The following is a 9,972-nucleotide window of genomic DNA, read 5'->3' on the forward strand; positions in this document are numbered from 1 at the left end:
ATTATTAACGACATCCTAAAAGTATGCAACGGAGATATTGTAAGCTTCAAGAATGTGTGAATATAATGCTGCATACTTTCAGGCTGAGTCAAAGCTCTAATAAAAACTCTTTTTTGTTCAATAAAATACTTTATTACATGCATTGTTTACAGGTATGTATTAAATCTTAATGGTAAGTACAGATATTTATGGTAAATACAGATGAATTTTTACACAGCAGACGACCAATTCATTCATTCGGGGTGGCAGCACCTGAAAATAAAAGAATGAATGTATTAGTTGAAAGTTCAAAATTTAAATACGACCTATAGAAGGTTAAAACTAAATAAAATTATTCGGTGATTTTTCAGTATTTCGAAATATAATGAAGTGTACAATATTAATCAAGGTAACAGTGAACGTGTGAAAATAACTGATGGACATGCTGATCTTAAGATCCACGTTTTAAGCGCACAGCGCGGCTGTCTCCTTAACCAGATGGATAGTAAATAAATAAAATACTTTTTTAATTGTGATCCGATTTCGATGGGATTTTGAAATTTCCCAGCACCATTACTAGAGCAGTGGAAACGAAGACAGACAGTCGGGCATTTGAGCCATTTTAATGGGCTGAGCAGGCCAAATACAGCGAAAATCATTGGAGCAATTATAAGGCATCTAAATGTTGGTCCGATGACGAAGAGGAGTAGCAGTTGCAACATACATGCTGCCTTGCTGCTTCCAGGAAGAGGAAGACGAGGATCGGAATAGCTAGATCATCATGATCACTATACATACATATGTTGCTGATCGGTGATCGTGTATGTCAGTGCGAGTCGGCATTCGTTTTAAACAAATAAAGTCCGCGACTAATTGCATTTGCACTTGTTGTGCGATATTTCTTTGCTGGAAATTACACACGGCCACAGTGGATGGAATACGAAAGAGTTTGGATCTGCGTTCTCTTCGGTTAAAGATGGGTACTGAGCACAGTTTAAGACACGTCATTTGTCATTTATCCTTCGTGGCCTTTTAGCGTTTGGCTTAATTGACTTCTTCTCCATCATCGTAGCTGCAGCGAAATACAAAAACAATGCAATGGACAAGCAAAGAAAGCACAAGGAAAAATGATTGCCATTTTTTAACATAATGTTATGTTATTAATTTTTTTTTAGAAAACTTTATAGAATATAAGCAATATTTTCAGGTGTACAAAAATGTCTGTTCCAAATTGTTACAGGCCATTGCCTGTCAATGAATGAATATTAATCATGTTGATATAGTTTTCGGTTTCCATACATTACATTACATTTTTCTCTGTGCAGCCGCTTTGGCTGAAGCTAAAAGCTAAGAGTCTTAGTCGGAGTTTTGGTCTCATCATCTCTTCTCCTTGTCTTATGGTCAATACCAATTGACCGTAGTGCGGAACATTTAGCTTCATTACGTCGGGCCATGTTTGCAGCCTTGGCCATCACCATCGCACTGCAGAACCGTTTTAATTAGATGTAACCATAATAAATCATAGGAGAGCCAAAATCAAATTCAGCCAGGAATGCAGCCGCATCGAAAGGGAATTTCCAGGTTGCCAACTTGGGTACTTAGGTACTAGGAAACACAGTGAAGCCTCCACAGCTTAAATGGAATGACCGCAGTCTGATTGCAAAATACCTCATACCAAAAATATACAATTGCAAGTGCAGGGAATATGCGTCTTAATCCCTGATAACTTTTGCAGTTTGCCCCCTAATCCACACTTGAGGTTCATCAAGTTGAATACAACTATGTAGAAGCTAATCCAACTTTGGGACCGTAGCCCGTCTTCATTACTCTTTTAGTTCCCATGCCAAAGAATGATGTTCAATTGACATGCAAGTTGGCAGTTTTGGACGGGCCATAAAGTTCTGGCTGGCAAATGAGGTTTGGCTGCCCACCCTCAAAGCCTGGCGGCCTATGAGAAGTGGTTCCGCGTTGTTTCGGTTCTTAGCTCCCCTCCAGCTGTCGCTGAAGCGTTCAATCCAATGGATTATTGTCTACCCTTGGCTGTCGGCTCTTCGGTTCGTTGCTGGCGCTGGCCGGGCCGATCTATTAGAGCTCTTCTAGAGCTGGATTTAACCCACATTGTGGCCATTAAAAAGCCATTCCCCATTTTGCGAGGATGGCCATTTGACAACGCCCGGTGCGAAATGCAAAATGCAAATTGCACTGGAAATTGCCACGCTTCATTCCGCCCCCTCATTTTCCATTCCATTCCATTCCCTTCCTTTTCGGCTCTCGAACGCCCCGATCCTCGCCAGCTCAGACATCACCCACTGCATTTGCCACATCTTAGATAAGTGCATTGTGCATTGCATGCAATTTGGTTGCATGTATTGCCGACACAGCCGCAACAGCAGACCCTGCAACATTGCCTCGCTCTTGGTCTTGAACTTGTGAATTTGCTAGACAACAAGCCAAAACCAGGAGAAGCAGCCACCACTGGCAGCACCAACAGCGGCAACAGCGGCAACAACTGCCAGCAGCAATCAGCGGCAAGTGAATGAGCTTAAATTGTCCCAGCCACGGTGGGCCTAATAGTCAATTTGTGGGATTAAAATCTGGCATTACTATATTAGTTATTCAATCTAGTACTTATAGCAGTACGCAACCAGGTTGGACTGCCTTTCACCACCTTTCAAGACCATGTTTTTAGTATTTCTGATCTTATTAGTATTATGTATTGCCCACTGTTCAATAGCTGCAGGGGAGTTGATTTTCGGTCGGTATTGGTGGTGGCCATGATGATGGCTTCGCTTGCTGATTCTGCAAACCATCAGCCCATCGCCCCTCTGAGCCCCTGTGCCCCTGTGCCCCCCGAGCCACTGGATGCCATGTTGCTGCCTCAACGCCCTCAGTACGCTATTATATAGTGGGTATTTATGTACTCGTATATATGCATGTGTGCTGCGGCTGCGGCTGCTGCTGCTGCTGTTGCTGCGAGTGATGTTGTTGTGTTTGTTACCATTGCCGTTGTTGCTGCTGTCTGGTCGTCTGTGGAGCATCAAGGCACTGGGGCAGCGAGGCATCAAGTTCGCAATGGGCGACATGAGATGGCCAACACACACACGTGTATGCACACCATCTATGCAACAGCGAAAAGATAGAGCGAGGAGCAACCGCAGTTACTTTTGGCTAAGACTGCATAGACAAGCCTCAATTAAGTTGCAATTGCAGTTGGTTGCCGCTGCTGTTGCTGCTGCTGCTGCTGCTTTTGTTGCTGCCGGGGAAGCGTTGGCGGCATCGGAATTCCACTCTGGAGCTGCCCACGCGCGCGCTGCTCGGCTGCCTGTTTTGCTGATAAAGTCCGAAATGATGTAGTACCCATGTGCTGGTGGCTCATTTCGTTTTTCTTTTCTTTTCTTTCGTTTCTTTCATTTCCCATTTTCCACTCCGCCAACCTGCTGCCTCCCACTAGCACTATTTTTCATTTCAGCACAGGAGCGCACTTTTACCCGCGAATTCAGTTACTCACTCAACAATTCAACATTTTAGTATTTATTTTTGTTTTGGTCAATAATTTTCTTTGGGAAATCCGTCTCCCGTTGACGTGCAGCATGTAATTGATTCCCTTTTTATTGTTGTGAATATTTGATGATTATTGTGTCGTATTCCTCCTGTTGCAACTTGCACCCATCGTTTATTTTTCCATCAATTTTTGATTAGGGCTCCTCAGTTAGCTCAGAGTTGCCAGTTTCCTGGGGGATCAAATTGGATTGACGCGGCGTGGTTGGGATTTGGACACCGCATTGTTGAGCCTTCATCTTGATCTGATCCAGTCGCCCATTGATCTCGGTGAAGATTTCTTCGCTTAAAACCTTCAACTCGGCGACCTCATAGCGAAAGTCGTTGATATGTCGAGCGATTAGGGCATGTCGCAGATATCGTCGGCTATAGCGAAAACCACTGGACATGTTGGTCTTGGTCACGAGCAGGGCCATCTTTTTGGTGAGTTTGACGGCGGCCAGAGAGCGATGTCTGCGCTGGCAATTGCTCAGATCGTTGGCACACTCCTCGGTCCAGGCCAAGTGGACGAGGTTCTGGTTTCGAATATTGGCAATCCGTTGCTCCAGACAGGTCCACGTTTGGCTCAAGCTGGTCAACATATTCCGGAGAGCATCGTAGCGGCACAGGAGTTCGGTTATTTGGCACTGGATGTGATGCTGGGCACGTTGGATGCAGCGAATCGCCGACTGCTTCGCATTCAGGCCACTACAGGAGATCTGGTCCTCTGTCGCTTCCGAGTGTTGGGTACTATTCTCCAGTTGCTGATGCCTGCGTATCTGACACTGCTGTATATCGATTCTCTGCAGTATCTGGTCCAGGCCCTGGATGATACTCAGGGTTTTCGTTTCCTCATCGGTGGTAAGGTCCTCCTCTTCCACTCCGCATGGCTGCGCCTCCATCTCATCATCCTGTGAGTCGTATTCCTCATACGCGCGCGTTGCTGCCTGTCGCTCTAAGGATGTGGCTATCCTCTGACTGGCCGCCGAAACTATCGGGGGAGTCATAATTCGACATTTGGTGGTCGTTCGCGCTATGATATCTATGTCCGCCAGATTGGACTTGTGGCAGTCGCCCAGGTCGCGAAGCAGACTCAAATCCTCGTCGAGCGAATACTCCTTTGGGTGGCCGTCTTTGGTGTCCTTCATCGTCACCTTGTCCATTTCTTGGTTAGCAGAATAATGTTCTTTCACAAAGTATTGATTTAAGGTGGAGCAGATCGTGTACAAAATGTGTGTGCGAGTTTTCAAGTATGCAACGATTGTGAGCCCACTTAACTTGGGTTTGTCAAACTGTGTATGTGGACTGAATGGGAATAGCCAACTTGTATTCTCTCCCAAAAGTTTCGCACTTTGCATCGAAACTCGCAACCGCTCCTGTCTTTTCGCCTTGGCGCTGATAAGAAAATTTATGGCTGCTCAGTTGCTCTGGCGGCATAATTGCGCACCCACATCCAAATCCGCAGAAACAGCCACTCCACATGGAGTCCGGCAGCAGAAAACGAAAAACAACGATGGATGAGTAACAAAAAACAAAGGAAAAGCAGAGAGCAGCTGGGGGGCAGAGGCTGGTGGGCTGGCTTTTGGCGTGTGGCTTCATCGGCAATTCTTCTAGTCAGCCCTCGCCCCCTTTCTTCACCCGCTTCACCGCCATCCGCTATCCACCATCCGCCATCCACCTTCCACCTTCCAGCACCATCAACTGCCGGCAGTTGACTTTGTTTACCCGCAAGTTGTAATTTTCTGCGAAAACCGTCAGCCGCAGAATTGCTTTTCTCCATCTCCATCTCACAAGCTCAGTCTTCTGTCTCTGATAAATCCCGCTTCTGTCTGTCTTCCACTCAGTCACCCAACCCTCTTCGCCCCTTTCTTCTCGGCTCCTAAGCTAACCAATTCTTCCAACTTCCAACTTCCCCTTTCTTCAATTGCAATTGGTGCCCCCGACCGCGGTCTTGCGGTGATCTTTCTTCTGGGCCTTGCCTTGCTAATTGCTTGCCAGAGATTCGGGCCTCTACTTAGGACAAAACCATTCGAAGCAGTGAACAAAATTGGGTAGCCAAGCTTCTGGTGATTTTGCAGATCACATTAGCCTAATGTAAATCTTTTAATTCGAAAGTACTGCGAGCAGTTGCTGTAGTTTTGCATTATTAAATTAACGTGTTAAGAGCTATTTCTTGATGCCAGCGAAATATCAGAATATTATGCTCAGTGCTTCCACGCAACCTCAGCGATTGACAGGCTTTTAGCCAACTTTGCTATTCCATTTGGAGCCATCTCGCCATCGAGGCATCTGTTGAATGCTGAATTGTCACATGTGGAATTTCGCAGGTCTCTAAGAAACGTTTAGGCATGTGAGCTGCGATAGGATACGAAAGCCCAAGAATGGGGTCAGACTAAGCAAATATTTGGTGAAGCCTGGCGAGCATTGGAAACATGAAATATGCACAGAACTCTTGAACATAGCTGCAAGAACTGCGAATGCGACGACGCCAAATTCCCACAACTTAAATAATAATGTGGTTTATTTCATTTCCATTTCACGAGTGCAAAAAACGAGTGAATAAGAGGCTGGCAGAGCCGAGCACTGTACCGCTAAGATGCCTAATTACATCCAAGACGAGTGATGACCGATGATGGCCATAAAAGTTCACATGATCTGCTGATCTCCCGGAGGCCTTGGTCATGCAGGAAGTTCAAGTGCGCGAGAATGGGTATACGAACAAGGGGCATACGATCCAGACATCCAGATATCCAGACATCCAGATATTCAGACATGCAGACATTCAGACATTCATATATTCCGACATGAGTTGCCCCAAGTTGACTTGACTCAACCTGGCGCGGTCAAATCTTCGCGGCTTTGGAGCTGGAGCTTCGGTAGCGAAATCAGCAGCACCAGCAGAAGACTCCGGCGAAGATAAGCGATCATAACATAATAATAATAATAAAATGAAAAAACAGCGCAGAAACAGAAACAGAAACAACTGGGAGAAAACGAGTAGCGAATAATGCAATATACATTAGATATAGAACAAGTCTGTAGAAAATTACGATTTATGTAACAAGTTGAGGAATTCAAGTGCATTTATTTCCGCATCTGGAACTAAGTGGAGAAGCCGGCGTATAAAAAATAACGCCGAACTCTGCCTGAATCGACTTGGCGATATCCTGTAGACAGAGTTTTCCCCAGATTTTCCTTATGTGCCACCCAAGTGCCTCTGTTTCGCACAATTATTAGTTGATTTCGGGCAAGTGATTTCCAGTGAGGATTGACTTTGAATTGACAGCGATTTCCCAAACTTTAGTTCCCATCCTGGTCGAATATACCTCCCTAGTCTCTAGATGCAATGAAAAGCAGCACACCGATCAAAAGCAAAGCGAAGAAAGCGATTTTCCGATGTGCAGTGTGTTGGGGGAGTGGGGAACCAGTGGGGTCTAGGATCAGATTGGATAGGATGGCATCGGATGGCATCGGATTGAATCGGATCGGATCGGTGCAGTGCATCCATCAGAGCAGCGCCATGAGTCAGTCAGTCAGTCATTTAGTTAGTTAGTCAGTCAGTTATTAAATGTGACCATAAGAAATAGAAACAACACCAGACACAGCCGGACGATAAGAGGGCAGTTGCGGGGAGTTATTACATAACAGCGGGCACAATTGCGAATTGCGAATGGGATTGTTGTGTGCGGCAGAGAAAATACGAATAAAAAAATTAAAATGGAAAGATGAGATGGCAAAAGAGGTGGACTCGTAAAAATCATAGCGCTGCTAAAGCGTAAAGGTAAAGAATTATAATTTTCCAATCAACTGATAAATTTTTAATGATGCGACGGGCCAGAGGACTTGAGGTTGGGATGGAATGGGAGGGAATAGGATGGGATGGGATCTCTAATATGTTGTCCAAAGTGCATGCTGGAATCCCACTGCGTTGTGCTGCTGATGATCATCGCCAGCTGGTAATGATCATGGTATAGACGTTTGGACATGTGTTAGAGACATTCCCATAGGTGTGATTGCCGGCGCGCAAGAACAAGAAAGACACCAAATTACTGTTACCTAGCTAGACGGCCACATGGGCGGGTGGCAAGTCGGCGGGGGTGGGGCTCTGAGCTGGAAAATCGACGGAAAAAGAGGCGCCGCAAATTCACTTGGTGACGAGTGACTAGTGAAGTGACTCCTCTGTCGCCATTGGCACTGGTCCAAAAAGTGGTTTCGTGATCGATGCGGGCTTTTGGTGCAACTAACTACCTGCTTGATTGCCACCACCTCCCCCTTCTCGCCAGGATGATGCACCCGGCTCTTCAGCTGAACATTTCCCATGCAAATATCCCCCGCGATTTATAATGAAGTTGTCTATCTGCCGGCGGTTTAAGCCGCGTCTTTAAAGCTTTGCCGTTTGAAAAGTGCTCAATCAATGAACGACATACCAAACAGCAAGTAAATCAAATCGTACAACTTTTGTATGAAAGGGCATCAAATAGGTGGCATTTCTCGACAAAATACTGTCAATGTTTAGAAGAACAGAAACATAACCTTTCTTTCTAAAGTTTTCTTAACCTGTCTTAAAGACTATATATTTGGACAACTATTTTCTTAGTTATGGAAAAAAAACTGAATATTTTTGGGCTAAAAATTAGAACCCGATTTTTTTTTCAAAAATATGATTATTTCATGAGCGGTTTTAGTCATAACTTGCCCGAAAAGCATCCCAGAGCAAAAAGAATGACTGATTTGTGCAGCTAATTACCAAGGCTAACTATCCCAATCACTTTTGTACGGATTTTCACAAAAAAAAAATTTCGCCATTTTTCGAATTTTCGGTAAGGGGTAACATCATAAATTTTTGCGAAAAATGGTCGAAATTTAACATTTTTAGGCTTGAATGCCACTTTATTGGAAATTTTATAACGAATTCAACGGTGTATGACATTCTATATTTGGACAAATATTTTCTTAGTTATGGACAAAAAACTGAATATATTTGGGCTAAAAATTAGAACCCGATATTTTTTTCAAAAATATGATTATTTCATGAGCGGTTTTAGTCATAACTTGCCCGAAAAGCATCCCAGAGCAAAAAGAATGACTGATTTGTGCAGCTAATTACCAAGGCTAACTATCCCAATCACTTTTGTACGGATTAAAAAAAAAAAAAATTTCGCCATTTTTCGCATTTTCGGTAAGGGGTAACATCATAAATTTTTGCGAAAAATTGTCGAAATTTAACATTTCTAGGCTTGAATGCCACTTTGTTGGAAATTTCATTACAAATTCAACGGTGTATGACATTCTATATTTGGACAACTATTTTCTTAGTTATGGACAAAAAACTGAATATTTTTGGGCTAAAAATTAGAACCCGATTTTTTTTTCAAAAATATGATTATTTCATGAGCGGTTTTAGTCATAACTTGCCCGAAAAGCATCCCAGAGCAAAAAGAATGACTGATTTGTGCAGCTAATTACCAAGGCTAACTATCCCAATCACTTTTGTACGGATTTTCAGAAAAAAAAAATTTCGCCATTTTTCGCATTTTCGGTAAGGGGTAACATCATAAATTTTTGCGAAAAATGGTCGAAATTTAACATTTTTAGGCTTGAATGCCACTTTATTGGAAATTTTATAACGAATTTAACGGTGTATGGCATTCTATATTTGGACAACTATTTTCTTAGTTATGGACAAAAAACTGAATATTTTTGGGCTAAAAATTAGAACCCGATTTTTTTTTTCAAAAATATGATTATTTCATGAGCGGTTTTAGTTATAACTTGCCCGAAAAGCATCCCAGAGCAAAAAGAATGACTGATTTGTGCAGCTAATTACCAAGGCTAACTATCCCAATCACTATTGTACGGATTTTCACAAAAAAAAAATTTCGCCATTTTTCGCATTTTCGGTAAGGGGTAACATCATAAATTTTTGCGAAAAATTGTCAAAATTTTACATTTCTAGGCTTGAATGCCACTTTGTTGGAAATTTCATTACGAATTCAACGGTGTATGACATTCTATATTTGGACCACTATTTTCTTAGTTATGAACAAAAAACTGAATATTTTTGGGCTACAAATTAAAACCCGATTTTTTTTATAAAATCATGAATTCTTTTTTGGCGATTATAGTCATAACTTGCACGAAAAGCATCCCAGAGCAAAAAGAATGACTGATTTGTGCAGCTAATTACCAAGGCTAACTATCCCAATCACTTTTGTACGGATTTTCACAAAAAAAAAATTTCGCCATTTTTCGCATTTTTGGTAAGGGGTAACATCATAAATTTTTGATAAAAATAGTCAAAATTTTACATTTCTAGGCTTGAATGCCACTTTGTTGGAAATTTCATTACGAATTCAACGGTGTATGACATTTTATATTTGGACAACTATTTTCTTAGTTATGAACAAAAAACTGAATATTTTTGGGCTAAAAATTAAAACCCGATTTTTTTTATAA

General features: G+C 42.7%; 1 protein-coding gene across 1 annotated transcript; it reads right to left on the reverse strand.

Annotated features, from left to right (window-relative positions):
* Window positions 1-3,528: 3,528 nt before the first annotated feature.
* On the reverse strand, window positions 3,529-4,561 carry LOC6551201. Its single transcript, XM_001976897.2, has one exon. The coding sequence runs from the start codon at window positions 4,521-4,523 to the stop codon at window positions 3,675-3,677; it is 849 nt and encodes a 282-aa protein (XP_001976933.2). The 5' UTR covers window positions 4,524-4,561; the 3' UTR covers window positions 3,529-3,674.
* Window positions 4,562-9,972: the final 5,411 nt, after the last annotated feature.

This window comes from Drosophila erecta, unplaced genomic scaffold (genome assembly GCF_003286155.1).
Source record: "Drosophila erecta strain 14021-0224.00,06,07 unplaced genomic scaffold, DereRS2 tig00000126-arrow-pilon, whole genome shotgun sequence".
Classification (NCBI taxonomy): Eukaryota; Metazoa; Arthropoda; class Insecta; order Diptera; family Drosophilidae; genus Drosophila; species Drosophila erecta.

Coding starts and splice junctions, on each gene's coding strand:
- LOC6551201 (XM_001976897.2), bottom strand. CDS start 4,523: ATGACTCCCCCGATAGTTTCGGCGGCCAGTCAGAGGATAGCCACATCC.